Here is a 20,879-nt window from a genome sequence, read left to right as displayed (position 1 = left end):
TGTGACCTGGTTTGAGTCACAGTTGAATGCCCACCTGTACCCACAGAGTGCTGATGTAATGGTTTGAGGTTGACTGCAGGAGAGACCTGTCCAGTTAATGGTTATTAAATTTGTGTGTGGCACAAAGACCTGAGGGAAAAGTAGGCAGTGCCAGGAAGGAAGGACCCACCATGCAGATGAGTGGGAAGGTGGACGTTATCAGGGTTAGCGCTTTGCAAAAGGAACTCAGCTGTTGAGGTTGAGCTGGGAGAGGCTTGAAGTAGTAGATATATTTTCAGAAGGCCTAGTATTTTTTTGGTTTGGTTTTTTTAATTGCTTGTGGTCTGAGAGGGAGTTGCCTGCATGACATGGCTGACTAAGAATCTTCTTCAGTGTTAGTGCTATTCGTGACCAGAGTGAGGGAGGTGGAAATCCCTCCCTGTGCTGGTCGGGCAGCTTCTGGAACTGTGGTCTCAGGCGTGGGGCTGTGTGTGAGGGCGACAGGTGGAGGCTGCTCAGAGTGAATGAGCTTTAGGATGAGGCCTTTTGTTAAGGGCCTGTTAACCGTAACATGAGGAGTCGCGAAAACCCTGGGGATGGCTGGCCTCCGAGGGGACATTACCTTCTCCAAGTGTTGGAGTGGCTTCCAGGTGGTAGAGGAATTAGGTTTATCTTCCCACATCAATTTGAGGTGAAAGTCAGGGCATGCCATGGGGAGGGTCCAGCAAGCAGATGGAAATATGTGAGCACAACTTGCATGACTTGCATGAAGGAGACATCAAGTAGAGACAGTTCTCCACTTGGTTTTTAATAAGTTTGAGACCAGTGACTGAGTTGGTGTTCTTTTCATTTTTGCTGGGTTTAGGACTTGATTCTTGACTTCTGTTATCTTTTTTTAAAAGCCAGATGAATTTTGTTTTTATTTTTATATTTTTCCAATTTTTCATTTTGAAACTTTCATACGTATGTAACAGCAAAAAGTTGTATGTTGAAAGACTCACTTGTACTGTTTCCTTGGATTTAATAACTTAGCTCTTTGTTTTCTTTGTGTATCTGCCTTTCTTTCTCTCTTTCTCTCTGTGGAACTCCCTAAAAGAGAGCAGTCAAGAGAGCAATGCTGGGTGTCTAGCTATCCAGTTAGCCCTATGGGGCTACCACATCCTTCCTGCTTGGTCCTAGTGTTCAGCCTGCGTGTCAGTCACCCAAGATTGATCAGGGAGGACTTCATGTGACGCAGAGCAGTGAAAACTTGGTCCTGGATAGATTTGGGTTCATAACCAGTGCTTGGGAACCACTGGGTTTCTTATAAGAGATAGTTACTTAGAATTCAGAATTTCTTTTCCCTTAGGAAATGTTGTGATGTTAAATGTTATTTCACAGACATTCTAATCACCCTATCTAGAATAATAGGTATACTGTTACTGTGAAACTGAGGGGTGAAGATATCTTATTGAAATAACTGTAAAGCTGTTGCACAAGACTAAGGAAAAGGTTAACTATAGGATGTGTGACAAAGATTTCTTGGGGAGGAGTAATCAGAGCTGTGTTAAAGAAGACTCAGGGGTGAGGTATATCCAAATTTAATAGCTGTGATTCTTGTCTCCGGTCAGCATTTGGCCACAGACCTGTAATTTAGAATGCAGCTGGCCTCACACAGGCCTGTAAAGGGAGAAGAGAAACCCTAGCAGCTCCGGCAGTCTTGGTGGCAGGCTACGCTCATGAAAAGAGCTGTGAATGGGAGGTTAGGAGACCTGTGCTCTACTCCTGATCAGTCAACACAAGTGTGTTGCATGGGTGACTTCAACAAATATTTGCATGCCTAGTTTGTGCCAAGGCATGTTTTATAGGCAAGGAACTTGAGGCCCAAAAGTTTGATGACTTTCCCCAAATCAAAGTTAATGAAGAAGCTGGGAATTGAATCTGGGTCTGAAATGGGCCACCCGCCATGTGAGTGTAGTAGCTTGGTTTCCAGGGGTGCCAAGGGAGTGTCTCTTGTCACGCTCATTCACTCTCTGGAAACAACAGAACAAAAGAAAGCTTCTGAAATATTTGTCTAACGAATTTGTATGACGGTGGGTCATCTTAAACAAAAATGATTAATTATCTTTCAACATTTTAGCAAGCACTCACTTTTAGTGGGACAGATTTTGAGGAAAGGAATGGTGGGGGAGGACAGCTAAGACACTAGTCAGTTTTGTGTAATTGGCCCTGAGGCCGTGTTCACTCGGTCCCAGCTCTGGGCCTACAAATTCTGGTGCCAGAGGTTGCCGGCTCCTCTTCAGAACGTCTAAATGTCTCTTCAAAACCTATAAATGTTTAATTTGTGTGTGAACCATTCAATTTGACTGACAAAATTAAAGACTCAGACAGCTTTGAAAGGTTACTGCCTTGCTCTGGATACTATTTGTGCTGAATTTAGTATACTTAATTTAGTATACTAATCAGAACTCTGATGAATTCTGTGATCTGCTCATCTTAAATCAGTGAATAAATGGTACTAAAATTGGGCTGATTTTATTTCCCAGAAGAGGATATTTGGAGAATGGGGTTGGAGGAAAGTAGAACAAAATCAGAGTGCAGCTATCAGTGTCTTTCTAGGTCCTTCTCTGAGATGGTTTCCTAGATCACTCTTCCTGCTGAAGAGTCCCTTCCTTCCCTGTCCCCTCCAGCCCTGCCTTCCTATCCCTTTCCCTGCCTCTTTCCCTTCCCCTCTCTTCCCCTTCTGCATGCCTTCCTTCCCAGCAGAGCTCCTTCCTTTTCCACTGCAACAATTTTTTATTGTTGCTTTACTTTTGCTGTTGGAGGAATTAGCCTTGGGATGGAAATGCCTGTGAATCAGAATTCTAGAGCAGTCATTAATTTCTTTCCATTCAGGGTTCTGTTTCATTCAAACACACTAATGGTCTTTTCCTGGAGGCATTTGATTAGATTCTGAAGGGCCAAATCAAGCAGTTTCTGGGCTTGGGGCCACATTTGATAGCAAGACTTGTTTCAGTTTTGAATGATTTGGTACTTAGGCTAAAACTATTGAAGACTGAGGCCAAGAAAGCAAAACTGGCAGCACAGTCTGTTCTGTTTCATTGCATCCAGCATGCTTGATTTTTTTTTAGGGATTGGAGTAGGGAGACAGGACCAACTGAGAAAGGAATCCGTAAGTGGGAGAAAGGCTGTGGGATTATTAGCAGTGCATTTCAGCCTGAGTGGTTAGCAGTATTTGGCCATGAGGAAGAGGCCTCTAAAAATAACTGGTGAGCAGTTTGCAGGCAGGTCCAATTTCAGTTCTAGAGGCCTTGCTTGCCGGCCGAGTCTGGCTCTCTAGAGCTTTCGTGGGGAAGGGCGTGCGGCCTGCCTGCTACCTGCTGGTGGAGCTTTGAGTTTTCTCTTCACTGTATGTTACTCATGGACTGAAAAAGTCAAAATGGATGAAGGTAAAGGTATATTTTTATTGTTTGGGTTAAAAGTGGTTTTGGATCCCACTGACAATTTTTAGCTTGATTGTCAGTTGTGTGTTATTAAAATATTTTTGGCTAAGGGCTTTTAACTGCATCTTCTACATTTTCTATTTTGAACTCCTGGACTTTTCACAGTAGTTATTTTTTTTATGGAATAATCTGTCTTTAATCCGGTATGTTTTGGCGTCTTAGTTTAGAATATCTTTTAGTATATTGTACTACCAGAGACCACATTTATGAACTTCTGAAAAATGTACAGGCAGTTTTTCTTAGTTTTAAGAGTTAATTACAGTGAATTTGAAGAATTGTGTGTAATAACTCATATAAAATTATAGGAGATTTAAGGCATCTATACATATCATTTTGTACTAATGAGCACATTTAGTTGGCTCAGGCTGTCTTAGCATATGTGGAAACTGACCTAATTTTTGTGAAGCAGAGGATAAATGCAAAGAAAAGACACTAGGGTTTTATTTTGTTTTTAAAAATTAAATCATTAATCTTCAAGTGTCCTTTAATGATATGTTGAATTTACATTTTTGTATATGTTTGTTTTTGCTTTACATTGTAAGGGTCTCTTCCCATTTAGTTGAAAGCAAGCTACGTTGATTCATTTGTTGAAAACTTACTTATGAAAAAATAGATATATTAAGACTGCTTCCAACTCCCAGCTGCCCAAGCAGCCATTGGAAGGATTCTATTATTAGTATAGAGAATATGAGTATCTCTACTTTGAGCACCGTTTTGGATAAATGGTAAGAATGGGTCACTTGACTATTCTAATAAAGTGCCTCATGTAGCCACGAAGAATATCAGAGAGATGTCTGACATTTAGTTCTTTCAGGGACACTTCCCTCTTCTCCACTTGTGACCCACTTATTTAGCAGTTCTTGGCTCCCAAAGGGTGACATTTTGTAATGTAGAAAAATGATCAGTTTGATGAGTTGCTTGACAGTTTTTGTGTTGTTTTTTGTTAAACTTTAAATGTGTAGAGTTTATGAAACATGAAATTGCTTGCATAATGCTAGTAAACTTGCACATGGTTGATTTGTAATTCAGTTAGTAGTTGTCCACATCAAGTAATTGACTACTGTTCAGGTACTGGGGTACATCTTCTATTTTCCTTTCCTCAACCAAATAAATAAAATTACCTGTTGTCCCTAACCCACTCTTCATTTCGGAGAGAGACACATTTCATTGCTTCCTGTGGTAATTTTCTGTGTTTGGTAGTGCGTGAGAATATTTTCTGATTTGGAGGTCATGTAGTTTTTTGATGAGTCAACATGGAAAAAAATGAATTGCATAGTCCTTACCATATTCTTAAACCCCATTAAAAAAACCTTTTTGACTAATCCCTGGGACCACAGGTTGAACATGGAGCCAGAAAATGAAATGCAGACCTTTAGATTTATTCTGGTTTTAGAAAATAGGGACAGCTACTCAATGTTCTTCAGAATACCTTTGGACCAAAGCCTGGTTTCAGGTTTGCTTATGTAGTTTTAAACCCTCTTGAAGGGTTTGTCTTACTATGCTTTTTTTCAGTTTAATTGGGAAGAAACTGATCTGCCCCTGGGGACTGTGCACACCATATTTACAGAGTGACGTATCAAGAGAGCATTATTTGGTATCAGTTAAAAGACCCTTTAAAAAGATGTCTGGGGAAAGATTCCTTTTCATAATGTACTATTTTGTTTCTTTATGGAATTAATATTAACAGGAATAAGATTAGTAATAATAGAGTAAAACGTCAATTTGACATTATAAAGGGATAGACAAAATATTGCTAATAATTTCAGATTATGAACAACATTAAATCTTTTAAAGTGATAAACATGTTTAATAAAAAAATATATTGAATTAAAACCTAAGATTTATTATGCATTTCTTGCATTCTTAAACAGGTTACAGATTTTTAATGACAAAATCAATATGAAGGTCATTATTACCTTGTACCAAAGATTATTTTAAGACTGTTCAAGGTTTGCCTACAGGCATCAATCAGTCATAAATGGCTGGCTGCCACAGTTCCTTCAAGCTCCCAGTCCACTGGATGCCTTTTATGGGCCTTCCGTCCGTGGAACTTTGCTGCTTTAACTCATTTGGGTTAGGTTGTCTTTAAAAACTTCTTTAGTTTTGTGCTGTGAGTTAGGACACCGGATTGAAGTTGTTAGGATCATGTTTAAAACAAATGTAAACAGGCTTCAGGTAAGGACTTGTTCTTAAAGGTGTTTGGCTTTCTCCTTCCACCCCCTCCCAGTGCCTTCTCTCTGCTTTGGTGCCTGCATTTATATAATTACTTTTAAAAACCTTTTTCCACTTTTTACTTATGTTTGGTGTTGCAGGTGAAACACTTCGATGAGTATTACTGAATCAACTTAGATAAGTGATACTTTCCTTTTGAGAATCTCAGAAACTCCTCCATTTCTGTCTCAAGAAAGAGGTAGAAATGGAGAAATAATTGAACTTTGAAATCAAATTATTATTTTGTTTTATTGGCTATTTCATTATAAGCTTATTTTAAATAATATCTTTTCTTTTTGAGGGTTGCTTACTATCTTTTTTCAAAAATTTTGTTTATTAATTTTTTTATTATAGTAGACATACAGTGCTATCTGAATTTCAGGAGTATGACATAGTTACTGAACATTTATATAACTTACAAAGTGATCACCACACTGAATCTACTAACCATCTGTCACTGTACAAAGTTATACTATTGACTATATTCGTCTTGCTGTACATTACATCCCTGTGACTTACCCTCATTTTATAACTGGAAGTTTGTACCTCTTATTTCTCTTCACCTTTTTCACCCATCCCCCTACTTCCCTCCCCTCTGTAAATAGCATTATATTGAATGTACTTTTATCGAGATACACATTTTGAAAATTGAGAAAAAATCGTATCATGTCTCACCCATATGCTGAATAAATATGTTAAATGAATGAGTAAAAGGATGAACTATATTTACTTAGCCTTGTTGTTTTCTCGTTAATTAGTAACAATACAAGACACTGGTGTGCATTACAAAATGTTCAAGAGGAAATAAGACAAGAACCCGATTTTCCTGCAGTTTTAGCACTCGTTTTTTAAATAGAAAATTTAAATTCGATTCTTAGAGGCAATTAGTCGTCAAGGGAGAAACACTCTTAGTCATCCTAATTCTATTACAGTCTATTGTAGTTCCATATTTAGGAGTAAATGAATATTCCGGAAGGCATTATTCTTATTACAGTAAGTATTCTATACAAATGGGCATGTATTCATATATGTATATGTTATATAGAAGCAGTGGTTTTTTATACAGTATTAAAAAGTCTTCATGTGTATAGATGTTAAATAAATTAAACACACAACACTGCTGCCGTATCTGTGGTGCTCCTCTGCCCCCAGAAGCTACTCACTTTTCCTTTTTTAAACATTTAGTGGTGCTTTATTTTATATTGTCCTTACAATTTCTATGCTTAAGACACATAAAGATAACAAAAATCATCATTTCCCCTCTCCACCATTGCAGAAATTGTCACCTAGTCTCCCCCACTTCCATGGCAAAGTTCAGGTAATGAAACAGTAAAGTCTGTTTTAAGTGGATTTAATATGCAACTTTGTGAGCAGTGCCCAGCAAGTATTTTGTAATGTATAAATTATGTTTTTTATATAAGCAGCTTTTAGGAGGCTTTTAATAGTTCATGTTAGAAAGAAATTAGATGGCCATATGTTTTTTGGTAAGTATACTTTTGTGAATTCACCATAGGATTATTTATAAACCTGGCCCTTTTTGATGGGTCTGTAAATATTTCAAGAACATTAGAAAAGGAAATTGACTTTTTCTTTAAGAATACAATTTGTCTTATTTGGTCATAATTTTAAATACTTAAATATAGATGTATAGATAAAGGTGTATATGTTTGAGTGTATACACACACACATACACATACATGTACTTTCAGATTGATTTGGTTTTCATAGCACCTTTTGAAAAGTTGATATAATGGTTGGGTTAAAAAAATGTGTATATCTTTTAAACAGGGAGAATTTCAGTTTTTTTTCATTCAAGAGAATTGGCAGTAGATTCTTGATGTGAGCCGTTGGAAAATTACTGCCAGTATTTTGTAATGAGAACTGGATTGAAGTGTCAGAAAGCAGGTTCTAGATGATGAGAGCTTGTCAGGTTTTTGGAAATGTAACTTGGCTCACTCATGCATGGATCAAGGAACTCAGGACCAATGAATTCAGGGTCTATTCCTAGCTCAACCTAACTTGTGTAGCTGACTTTGGGTGAATTATTTAATCTTTTCTCTGTAAAACAGAGATTTCTGTGCTGGGGGTGGTGGTAGTTGGTATTGTTTGGGTGTGTTTTTGTCATACTCACTGGGAACTACTTACCTTTGGAACCAGCAGACAGTAGGGATGTCAGCTGCTTTGCTGACATGAGAAACAGTCCTACAGGATGAAGAACTGTCCTGTATAAACATCCAGGAGTGCCCTCTAGAGAGACACCGACAAGCCCATGGTGGGAATCCCATGCAGCCGGGCACGGGGAAGCACTTTGAAGAGCTGACACACGCTCACAAGTAGAAGATGGTGTCCTACTTTCTACCTGGGTGATAAACTTTTCCTTTTGTCACAGCATTTTAGGATATGACCTATCCTTTTAATTAATCATTAATATTTACGTAACATTTATTATATTCTTTTTAAAGAGAAACTTGAATATTGTGGTCTTCCCTTTTAAGGACAGTGTTGACCATTTTCTATTAGTATCGCTTGACTGTCATCGTTTTTTATTTTTGGAAGTAAGAATAGTATTTCCAGAAGGATAAAAGGTATATTAAACATGTCAGATGTGACAGATGACACTTTTGGGGGACGGTAGTTTACAAAGCTGTTTCCTGCATTGAGACCAGTTGTGAATGCGCCTCTTCCTGTTTCCGAAGGTCCCGGTGGGTCCCCGAAGGAGGGCCGAGTTGGACTGTTTTACTTCCCCCTTCCCCGACCTCTATTCCCATCAATTGTTTCCTTCCTTCTTTGGCTAAGAATATAGAGCAGTTTTGGGGGGAGATATTTTCTGTGACAGTTATAGTTTTAAAGATTCTACATAAACTAAATGGGACAGAGAAAAGGATTTGGCTGTATTTCTATACGAATTCATTAAATTGTTGATAATGCTCTGAACTTTGAAGGAGGTAATCCATAGGTAGTTTGGATAAAGAACTTAGAAGGAATATACATCGTATATCAAACTTTATTTTTTAAAAATTATTAGCCCATCAGTAGTTTCTTTCATTACTCAGAAGTTAGGGCTTTACATACGTGGTGTTGAGTCTAAGCAGAATCTTTCGTTTGCAAAATCTTTATTTTCTGTAACATGTTTTGAGACTTTAAGTGAAAACTAGTTTTGAAATGACTTAGCATTGTAAGTGCTATCAAATTACTGGAGAAATAATTCAGTGAAAATAGGTGTTGCTAAAGTGTTTTCTTTTTCTTTTATTTTTTAATTAATCCTTACTCAGAGATTTTTTTTCCATTGCTTTTCAGAGACAGTGTAGAAGGGAGGGAAGGGGGGAAGAGAGAGAGAGAGAAACATCGATGTGAGAGAGACACATTCATTTGTTGCCTTCTGCACACCCCACGATGGGGGGCGGGGAGGGAAACCCACAACCCAGGTATGTGGCCTTGACTGGGAATCGAACCTGAGACCCTTCTATGCACAGGCTGATGCTCTAACCACTGAGCAACACTGGCCAGGGAGATAAAGTGTTTTCTTATATAATGACATTATACATCATTTTTTCCTTAAACAGACACAAAGCATGGAGGACACAAAAATGGAAGGAAAGGCGTGCTTTCCGGAAGCTCATTTTTCACATGGTTTATGGTCATTGCACTGCTGGGAGTCTGGACATCAGTCGCTGTCGTCTGGTTTGATCTTGTTGATTATGAGGAAGTTTTAGGTAAGAATTTTTATATCGTTTCTTATGTGAATTTGTAAGAGCATAAATGACATCCCTTAGTAATCTTAAAGATTTATCAGCATCTTTTTCGTACTTTTAATTTCTGTAGCCTTTCTGTGGTTCTCAGTAGAAAAAGGGATATTATCAGGGTCGTCTTGGAGACAGGCTTTTCAACTTCTTTGAACATAATCTATAGTTTTAAAAAGAAAAAGGCTTTTTATTGTACATATATCACACAGGAAAGTTTTATCAAACAGTACTTACTCTCATTACGAGCAGTACTCTATAATTTCTATTCTATTTTGTTATATTATAAATTTTAAGAATACTGGTAAGAGCCACTGAATTTATTTAAGGATCCATTAATGGATCATAAGCATACAGTTAGAAAAACCTTCCTGAGAGAGCATTTCAAAGCACACCCCTCTGTGCCTTTGTTGGAATTGGGGAGGGGTGTGTGTGTGTGTGTGTGTGTGTGTGTGTGGGGTCAGTGTGCTGTTTTGAGGAATTTGCTGTGTTATTTCTGATAGTTGTCTTCGTTTCCCCTCCTTTTTCCTTTCCTTTCCACGTAATCACTGCAGTTTCTCGGGATTGTTTGCATTTATGATTCTTTGTTGCTTTTGGAGTCATACTCTTTTTTTTTTTTTTTAAACTCATGAAGTCTTTTTTTAAAACTTTCAGATGAAATTCATGTAACAAAATTTAGTATCGTAAATCACCAGTTCACTGATTTTTAATATATTCATCATTTTTATACTGTCATCATCATTCTCTAATTCCAGAATATTTCCATCACCCCTTCCCCCAAAACACCCAATTTCCTGCTCCTTTCCTCTCCTGGCAAATCCTAATACACTGTGTGTGTCTGTGGATTTGCCTGCTCTGGACACTTCATATAAGTGGAATCATACAGTATGTGGCTTCTGTGTCTACCTTTTGCACTTAGCATGATGTTTTCCAGGTTTAATACTCCATTTATGGCTAAATAATATTCCATTGTATGGATATACCATTTTGCTTTTCCATTCATCAGCGATGGACAGTAGGGTTGTTTCCACTCTCTGGCTATTGAGAGTAAGTGGCCTTCCTCTTTAAACACTTAGGGAAAGAGATGGACCCTGTCTTCGAACAAAGATCACGCTTCTCTGTGTGTACAGTGTTGTGTGGAAAATCCGCTTCCTTCCATCGACCCTTTATTGTACCGCTTTATTTATTAGATTATAGCCATTTTTCTGGGGGCAAAAAGGCAGAGAATAGCAAAACACACTTACATGAAATCTGTCTTTCATTGAAGCTTCTCATTTTTATTACTTTAGTGTCTCTGGATAAATTGATGGACTGACGGAAAGTATTTTAGTGTGTAGAAAACTTCTAGGTAATCTGTGCTTTTGTTGACTTACATGTGCTAGGGGAAGTCTGTTACAAAAGAAGAGATTTCAGGTATTTGTACATTGAGCACAAGTAACAATTTCTGTGTTTTTGCATGCATGCAGCCAAAGCAAAGGACTTCCGTTATAACTTATCAGAGGTACTTCAAGGTAGGCGATTGGAGATGCATTTTAAGTCCACTGTGTTAGTCTCTAAAATCTCAACCGTATTCTGCTAATTCAGTTATCACCTGCATCAGAGAATATAAGTGGTAGGACCAATTTCCCTTTTTAAGGTTATTTTTCATGTTTCTAATGTTTGAGCTCTGTGCTATAATATAACCTCGAGCTGCAGATCAGTGCTTTTCCTTTTCTTAGCAATAGAAACAATAGCTCTCCTTTATTATTGTCGTTTTTAATGTGTGTGTGCTGTCTAAACCAGACTTTTATAGAGCAAGTTTACTATTTCCTAAGTAGAACAAGGGCTCTGGGAGGCTTAAGATTGGCCATAGCCGCTCTACTCCAAAAGTTCTGCCAGCTCTTATGCAATGTTTTAATTTACTTTTTATTAAAGAAATGGTAACAGTACTGCCAACTGGGTTTTTAGTGCTCATGCTATATTTGTGAATGTTGTTTAAAATATTGCTGTACAGAATTATGTCTCTTCACAGCCACTGTCCAATGATGAATTATCAATCATGTTGATTTCAGGATGTTTTTTAAAGAATCGAATCTATTTGACTCATGTTTGAAATGCTAAATATAACAGTGCTCCTTAGATGATAAAGCTTTATTAAAGCCTTAAAATACATATTTGCTGTTCTTGATGAAGAAAGGCTCTTGGAGTGTTGTCTACTCAGGTTATCTGTTTTAAGTCTTGTTTTTTTTCTTACTAGTAGATGGCCAGTACTAATTAAGTTTTTAAGTAGGACAATGGTAAGTTTTCCTTTGTGATTTCAGGAAGCCAGTTTTACATACTTTATTTTCAGAAGTCTTTTTTAAAAAGTTGATTCATGATGTCTCTGTTGTAAATCAGTATAGTAAAATATGAAAGTAACTGTCCTCTTACTTTTAGAACTCGATGTGAATTATATTTCATTTGTTTTTGAGGCTTGGTGTTGGTTCTTTTTGTTTTGAATATTGATGGTGGAACTTTCATACTTTGGAAACATTAAATTTCATGTGATTGTTAGAAATGCATCAATATTATTCCTTATGTATGTTAAAATTTTTACCTAAAATATTTGTATCGGTATAATTTTTAAAAATCCTGAAATGATTAAATCAGGGTATTGTTAAACCTTTAAGGAAAATATTTATCTCAGTTATATTTCTTAGATTTGTTAGGCAGACATTTCCTGAATCTCTAGGTGAATTTCTCATCATTTTTAAGTAAGATATTCATTTAGCACTTGCTTTTCAGGATTAAAAGTGCAAAGAATTGCATTGATTGTTAACATTTGTGACTGATGTACAAGACTGCAATAGTGGTAATACCTTATTAAATTGCTTTTCCTTTTTCCCCATATCCATCTTGCCTCCTCTCTTGTAGGAAAACTAGGAGTCTATGATGCTGATGGTGATGGAGATTTTGATGTGGATGATGCCAAAGTTTTATTAGGCAAGTAGACATTTTACTTTTTGTTAGTGTTGGTAAAGTACTGGAAACAAAAGGATATTTTTGTTTTGATGATATCTATGTCAATTGTATGCATTTTGTGAAAGATACTTCCCTGCTTAACTCATATATTTCATTCTTATTGAAATGTTAATGGCTTAATTATTTTTTTCATGGACTCACATTTTAGTATACTTTTATAAATGTATAGCATTTAGCATATAACTCTTACACATATCCTTTTAATAAATATAATAACTTGATTTTTTTTTCAGATTTAAAGGCCTTTATATTCTGAACATAACATTTGAACATATAATGTGTTAGTCTGCTTTCAAATATGGTTAATTACAGCATTTTTTTTAGCATCATTTGACATAATCCACTTCCATTTGAAAATGTACAGTTTAAAAAGATTACATAAATTCATTTTGAAATAAAAAAGTGGTAGTATACATCTCAAAATGTGCTGTGCATATTTTAAAGGTAACATTGAAAATATGAACTAGTAATTGTTGGCCAGGTTTCTTTGTTTTGGAAGTCTTGAGCCCTCCTCTTTCTATCACCAGAATTACCTGTCTTTATCATTGACATGTTTCTGCTAATAAATAAAGGTGTGATATTCCCTTGTTTGTTTTAAACTGCTACTTTACTAGAAAGGATGGTGCTGGTTTTAATATGAAAATTTTCTGTAATCTGGCTGGGGAGATATATATTTCTCTGCTTGTTAAACAGTACCATTTCCTTTGTTTTAGTATGTAGCATAATATGTATTAAAACTTTTTGTATTAAAGCCTTTAGAATAATAATAATATGGCTTGGTACACTACACTAAGCTTAATAAAATAATGGCACAAAGAAATTCTTCCAGACCCACAATTTTGTGTATATTTCATGGATATGAAAAAAATGGAGGACACCACACCTGTAGCTAATGAAACTGTTTTCAGTAGATTAATCTTAACTTTCCTATAAAGCAATAAGTTCTAAATATGAAAAAGGGTTAAGTTGTGATTAAATGTAATATAACTTCTTAATTTTAATTTACATTTTGTTATTGCTCAGTGGGAATTATGTTTGCTGCTTAACAGTAGAAGCTCACTGTCTATGAAATTTCTTTTCCTGTTTTTACCTATGTATTCTGTTATTACATAACTAAGTTTGAGTTTATATAAATATAGTAAATCTCAGAAGACTATAATCCTCGACATACAAAATAAATAAAATTATATGGAATTTAACATGTCAGAATGATGCTGATTTGCTTGCCTATAAATGGTTTATTACTCCATTTTATGACGTTACTTTGATGGATTCTGACTAGTGAAGCTTTTTAATTTTAAAAATAACTTCATGTGGGCCAGAGTTCCTCATATTTAGAAATATTACTTCTCATCTATAAATTATTGATTCTTTTTGCTTTAAATGAGCTATCTGGTCTGTCAGATGATAGGAAATGTCAACTATTAAAATTAATGTGGTATTTTTTCTGTAAAACACACTGATTTGCATAGCAATCTTATTTATTTTAATAACTTGATTTTTAGTGTTACATTTAAATTTCAAGAGTTTATTCCCTTTAAGGTTTTTAAGCAACCATTAACAGGTTAATGAATTCTAACCTAGAGCATTGTTATTTCCAGATAGACACACATATATGGTGTGGGCAAATCATAACTTGTTTTTTTAATAAGAATTATCTATTTGGAGGTGGAACCAAATTTGGGGAATCTCAGTTCATTTTGGTAATTTGACAACTAAGGCACAAAGGCTCAGATAAACGATTTGCCATATATATGTACTCATTCACAGTTGGCTTATGACTTCAGTAAAGATGAAACAAACCATAGGTGAGCTGTTTGGCTCACTTATGTCCTGTGACCTTATTGCTATGGTGTTTGAATTCTCTGTATGAAAAGCAACCTTGACCAGAGTTGAATTTTATAACTGAAGTTCTTTCCTAGCTTGCATGGTTATTGTAGTTCAGTTGTGCCTCTATTACTGGCAGGTGGTTGTAAAGACAGAACCTGGTGAAATTCTTGGGGTACAGAGGCATTAATGGGCTCTGTATGTTCAGGGAGAGGTTATGTGGGGGAGCAGATTCAGAGAGCATAGACCCAAAAGAAGCCCAATTTACTGGGTGCATTTTCGTTGGAGAGGCAGCTCAAGGGTAAGGGTGCTGGATTAAGGCAGAAGGTGTCCAAAGGGATGGACGAAAGTAGGAAGTTGGAGGTTAGAGAGCTTGGCATGGTAGGGGTAGTAATAGTTGAGATTGTTGAACTTTAATAGTTTTAACGTTTCTTTCATAAGTATTTCTACATTCTTAAATCTGCAAATATCTAAATCTTGTCAATTTGAGGAAATGTCTACATTCATGTTTACATTTCTTTCACATTTTGAGTTTTGGTTTTTCTTGTGAATATAAAGAAAGAGAGAAATATGTGTGAGTAAATCAAGATCAATTCATTTTATTATTTCATTGTTTCTGGCTGTGACATTTACTACTTTGAAAATATTCTAAGCCTGTTTTAGTTTACATAGCTTCCTACTTTTGTGGCCAAATTTTCTAAAATAAAGTATCCTTGATTTTGGTTTGGATCATTGAAAACTACATTGTTGGGAAATTTATTATCTGAAAACTTGTTTCCCAAATAAAATTGATAGCATATTGATCCAAGGACTAAATGGTAAGAGTAAAAATTCTTAGAGTAATACCACTAAAGGATTGCATGACTGGCCTTTTGTCCTGTCACTAGTAGCTAGCTGGTATATCAGGTAGGGCTGGAGAACAAAAGGGAAGCCCTGGTAAACATTTGTAGACTGGGAGGGGATGCATGAGTGAACGGAAGAGAGGAAAGGACTGGGTATTGCCCACTCAGAGGCATTCACACCCTGCTCTTGGGTTAGGGCCAGCTCTTAGCAGTTAAGGAAATGTACACCTAGAAATTTTCCTTTTTCTCTTTGGTCGAGTACTACTGTCTTAAGAATCACAGGAAAGTTGCATAGTTGGATAAAATAGTTTTGTTTAAATACATTTGCATATTTGTTATATAGTTCAGCCTTCATAGTGAAGGGTGGTCAAGTTTTATATTTTATATTTGATAGTTGGAAGTATTTCTGTTGGGAAATTGGAGAGAGAAAATGTTTATTTTATTTTAAGAAAAAAATTCATTTTAAATTCACAGCTATGGTGTTTTAAGGTAAGAAGAAGAAACAATGTTAATCCCACAGAGACTTGGGTGGGAATACAGGATCTCCTCTGTTAGGAGCACTTGCCAACTGTTAAGTTCAGTGCAAAAAACATTCTGGGTTTGTCAAAAATAATTTAAACACTAACTGCAATCTGTGGGTCCCTCTTCTCCAAAGGCATGAAGAATGGCGTGATGTAGTTCTTCTATGGATTAAAGTGGGGGAAATTCACTGTAATGTTTGATATTTATACTAGTTATCTTACTATTATCGCTTACGTGCCAATAAGCGATAGTTATGCTACATGGAAAATTCTGTTTGTCAAAGCCTGAAATATTAAATTAGGTGGTTATGATTCCACCTCTAAAGTTAAAGATACTTACATTTTTTACAGCAAGAACCCTCTACCCTGTTTTTTTGTGTGTGTCTTTCTCTTCAAAATTATAATAGGCCTTGCTATCTAGAGCTTGGCAGTATTGGTGACTTTGGAGTAGAGAGACCTTTCCTACTCAATGCCAGTTCTTCACAGGCAAAAAACCCAAAAACAACCAAACAAAAACAGCAGAAGATAAAAACAATACTACTTTGGTTATTTTCCATCATGGGGGCATGTTTTGGGACTAAGACTTAAAAACAATAGGAGTCTGGGGTCTCTGCAATAGAAGCTAATTTCTTGGGCTCATGGGGACAGAGCTTTGGAATGATCTTACTGCAAATGACTGGCTAAGGCCTTGGTCAAATTTCATATTGGTATGCAGAGTGAATTATGATTAATAACTGACTTATTATTGGCCAAAATTAAAGGATCATGTGTTAGTAGCCAGAGCATTCGAGAGCTAACATATTTTATAGTGTTAAAATTTAATTATCTGAGTTTGACATAATTTCAGTGCACTTATAGCCATCTATGGAGGCTGTGAAGAGTAACCCAGTCATTTCAGAGTTTCTCAAGTTAACTTCAAGTCCTAAAAGGAAAAAAGTCTGAGGAAATGCACCTTTCTGTTTTCAGTGACTATTTATGGAAATATGTAAATGTTTGTTTAATCAACTCTTGATAATAATCTGGTTGGTAAATGAGAAGTCTGGAGGTTCGGAGTATCTATCTGTCTTTTTACCCTCATCATAGTATTATCCACTCTGCACGGATGGACTGTAGTCCGTCAATGTTGGCTGCTGCAACTTTGCGTTTTTCAGCTCTAGGTTCTCTGATGAGAGCAAGGCCTCTGGGTAGGGGCGGGGGGAATGGCGAGGATTGGTCAAATTGTGCCTTTCCTTTAGATCGTATGATTGAGAGTTGATCGTCAGATGTGCGTCTTAATGAATTTCTCTATTTCCCGCAATGCCTTGTCTGTAACCCCGTGACCGCGATGCACGGCCTGTTTGAGATGGCTCTCCCTTAGCTCCTTTTTCCACCTAACTGCTCTCCTTATGTTCTCTCTCTCTTCCTTTATTCTTATGTAGGCCTGACCAAAGATGGCAGTGCTGAAAATATTGATTCTCTTGAGGAAGTCCTTAATATTTTAGCGGAGGAAAGCTCAGATTGGTTTTATGGGTTCCTCTCCTTTCTCTATGATATAATGACTCCCTTTGAAATGCTAGAAGAGGAAGATGAAGAAAGCGAAACGGCAGAAGGTGTTGATGGTACGTCACAGAGCGAAGGGGTTCAGGGAAAGACCTGTGTCATTTTGGATTTACATAACCAGTAACCTTGTCTCAGGGCCTGGAGTCACTGGCTCGCGGAAACCGAAGCATCCCCCTTTCCTTTCTCCCCTTTGCTCACCCAGGGCTCAGCTGCAGTCCGGCCTGCGAGGCGGCCTCGTGGTCTCCCCGGTGCAGCTCCCGCCTAGTCCCTTGCGTGGCTTCCCCACGCCAGTGGGGAGAGTGGCAGCCCCCCGTCCTTGTAGTTGTCTCCGAAGTGCTTTGACAATGATGTTCTTGGCGGTATAATTGGTTTCTGTATCGTTTTGCTTCAACTTATGTATTCACTAAACTAAATTTAGAACCTTAATGGCATATTGTTTCGTGATTAACCCTCGATGCTTGTCTTTCTAACATGCTCTTCATTAAGATGATTATAGTGGACTTGATTGTCAGAATATTTCTAGCATGATTCATAAATAACTGCTTCTCTGTTGATCTTTAACATGACTGATGTGTAAAACGATGGTTCTTAAAAACCCTGATTTTTTTTTTAATTGTAATTCGTCTAGGTTAACTGATTTGTCACATTGGTTAATGCCAACGTCAATGTAAAATTTTTTATTAATGGTGCTTTTCAAATAATTTGAAAATAACCCCATGTTTTGGCCTTAGGGTAATTAAATTACTGTATTCAGATAGTAGTATGTCTGAATATTTCTGTGTATGAAAGCAAAATTTATTTTTAATTTCATTTCCAAATATACATTCAGAGAAGGTAATTTGTATATTTTTTAAAGAAGGCATATTACACAAGAAGGAAAATGTGAATATGTATCCTAAGTAATGTTGTACATATTAAAATTATTCATCCTAAATAAGTCTTTTTCCATTTTTTTCCTGTATTACCTTATTAATTGGCTACCAACTTTAGCTTAGGTATAATACAAATTTTAGGTTTGTAAATTAAATTTATTAAAGCGGTAATTTCTTTAGGGGAGTATATTTTGCCATTAGAAAGCTTTAAAAACATCTTTGAATCTCTTCATTTAAAGTTAGTTTGCTTGAATAATATCAAAAGCTGTTATATTAGCTATATATAACATGCATTTCTTAAAATGAGGGTTCAGCCATTTCCTCCCTCAAAGCTCTTACAGCTCAAAAGCAAGAAGATCTAAGACCTTTGGTTTCTTTTACTCTTTTAGGGATTGGAGTTCATGTTTTTAAGTCTCTGAGATTGAAACTTAGCGTTGGTTCTTCCTAGAGCTTAAAATTCAAAAATGGTTGCATTTTTAATCATTTTATTTAACTATAATAATTTCTGCTTTTCAAATACTTCCCCCCCCCCACATTTAATCAAAAATTTTTCAGTAAGTGGATTATTCACCTACTTTTTCAGAGGACAGTATGACAAATTTAGTTTCTTTTGTAGAAACCATTCTTGAAGTTTATCAAAATGATAGCCTGAAAGTCTCAGTCCGAACACAGGGAGCACAGCAGCTTCCACATCCACTCACCACTTACATGTGTCAATTTGCTAATTTTATTTTATTTTTCTTTTAAAAAAAGCATTGTTCTACAGTTACTTTTGGAAATGAATACTCATGTTGTATGTTGACAGTGATCTTCTGAAGCTTAAATGGCTATTAAAACTCTAGTCTATCTTCCCTAATTCTTCAGGGAATATGTTTTATTCTGTTAATGTTCTGACAGTTGAAAGCTCCTGATTTTGGAATGATAATATTCAGGAACAAATGAGTATGATTTAATAATGTTCTTTCTGGATGTTTATGCAGTTTTTGCCCATAATTAATGTGTCTTCCACTTTGAATTTGACTGTGAAATATCAGAGTTCATTAGGTTTAAATTCAAAAGCATTCTTAGCCCTCACTCTTAATGAAAGTCACTTAACCAAATGTCTGAGATGTGTTTTTTTAAAGCACTCTTATTTCTTAATGCTTCATTACTACTAACTCTAGGTGTTTGATCAGTTTATAAGAAGTAAATAATTAAGTTTGTGTATTTAAAAATGTTTGGAAACATTAATTTCTCAATGGACTCTTTTTTTGGTCATGATACTAACACACATTTTATGTACAGAAATTAATTATGCTTTATTTTTGTAAGTAAAAAATAAGGGTGTGAGGTCATAATGTGCCGTTTATTTAGTACCCCTTTAATCGGCCCTATGATTCTACCCAGGATGGTAGAGTCCAGGTAGCTGCTGAACCCCTGACTTCTGTGACCTCCTTCAACTGTGCCTAATGCTTGTTATGTTGAGAGAAAATAGTTGTTTGCAAAACTGGTATAGAGTATTTTGAAGCTGATCAAAATGACCTCACTTTTATTTATTATGTATGCTATAATTCTGAATGTTCTGAGGAGTTATTGTATAATTTTCTGTTTTGTCTTGTATTTCCTAGCTTAAACTGAGGAACTTTAGAAGGCAAAACTGTATTCTATACATCTGAGTATTTATTCATAGTTATAGAATTTTAAGTTGTGCTACAGTTCTCTGCTTTTCCAGTTTTGGACAAGCACAGGAACGTTGCAGAGCATGCTCTGCACTCAGATCCAGTGGCTCCTCAAAGCCACCCTTCTTGCTTTTCCACGCGCCCTGCCCTTTATCCAACTGAAAAGGGCCTGAGTTTTCTGGAGTTTGGTGCAAAAATGGGGAGGTACTTTCTGCATGTCTTTTTTCTTTATGGTTAGCTAGTCTGAACAAAATGTTTTCTTGTCTCTCTTGATGTTTATAACTTTGGAGAATTATCAAAAGCAGTTATAGGCATAGACAATTATTTCTAATTTGTACAGTTGGCAGTTACACCTTTTGGGGATTGATGCTGAGTGACCCTTTCTAAATGAGATTCTGGTCTATAGACCAAGGAAGATGTTTTCTGCAATGGGGCTGTGGAATTTTCTTTGATCACAGTGCGTAGTTGGAGCACTTTAATGAAACTCAGGGACTCCGACTGTTACCACTGTTGATTGACGTAACAGTATGCCAGTTCTCTGTTTCAGTTACTTGTTGAGATAACCACGTGTTAAACAGGAATAGATATTAACTCAACTGTGAACTCCTTGCAATTAGGAACCAGGTCTTAGATTTCACTTGAATTTCTTCAAAGCTGAGCCTAATGTATGATGTTTATTAAAATATTTTCTGGGGTTCTGGTGAGTGAGAACCTCCCTCGGGAGTCACCCATTGCATAATAAAGCACTGAGGTCTTTATTTTTTTTAAAAAACCAGTTTATGTAAGTAAAACAATTATTGGACATATTTTTTGAAGAGAAGTGACATTTTGAAGTTCATACAATGAACTGACCTATGCTAACAGGATCTGCAGGTGATCTTCCTGATATTTCATTTGTATTTGAATCTGCCTTTTATTTTATTCAAACTCTGGCTGTAATCCCTTTCTAAATCTAGTCTTTCAGTTCTGTTTTGTTCTAATCTTCCCTTCCCTACTTGTCATAGAAGGTTGGAAGGTTTACAGCTTCCTTTTTTCAAAAGTGTGATAACGTAGTTAAACCATCTATTTAAAAATATAAAAGAAATTGGTGCATTGTGTCCCGACATGCATTTTTACCAAAATTAGACACCCTTTCTGGGGCACTTTGGGCCTCTTTTTGATATCTTTAGTCAATGTGGAAATAAATTACGGTGTTTCAGTATTGGAAG

General features: G+C 36.3%; 1 protein-coding gene across 1 annotated transcript in view; it reads left to right on the top strand.

Annotated features, from left to right (window-relative positions):
- ASPH (aspartate beta-hydroxylase) overlaps positions 1-20,879 on the top strand; it is a 138,778-nt gene that overhangs the window by 12,781 nt on the left and 105,118 nt on the right. The window contains exons 2-5 of the mRNA XM_087825602.1: positions 9,236-9,385; positions 10,879-10,923; positions 12,305-12,373; positions 17,021-17,200. Of these exons, the coding sequence (XP_087681728.1) occupies positions 9,236-9,385; positions 10,879-10,923; positions 12,305-12,373; positions 17,021-17,200 (444 nt within the window). The remainder of the gene's footprint in view (positions 1-9,235; positions 9,386-10,878; positions 10,924-12,304; positions 12,374-17,020; positions 17,201-20,879) is intronic.

The sequence above is a fragment of the Miniopterus natalensis genome, chromosome 16 (genome assembly GCF_054644295.1).
Source record: "Miniopterus natalensis isolate mMinNat1 chromosome 16, mMinNat1.hap1, whole genome shotgun sequence".
Classification (NCBI taxonomy): Eukaryota; Metazoa; Chordata; class Mammalia; order Chiroptera; family Miniopteridae; genus Miniopterus; species Miniopterus natalensis.
Note: the sequence above shows the minus strand (reverse complement) of the source record. Positions and strands in the feature narration are given on the sequence as shown.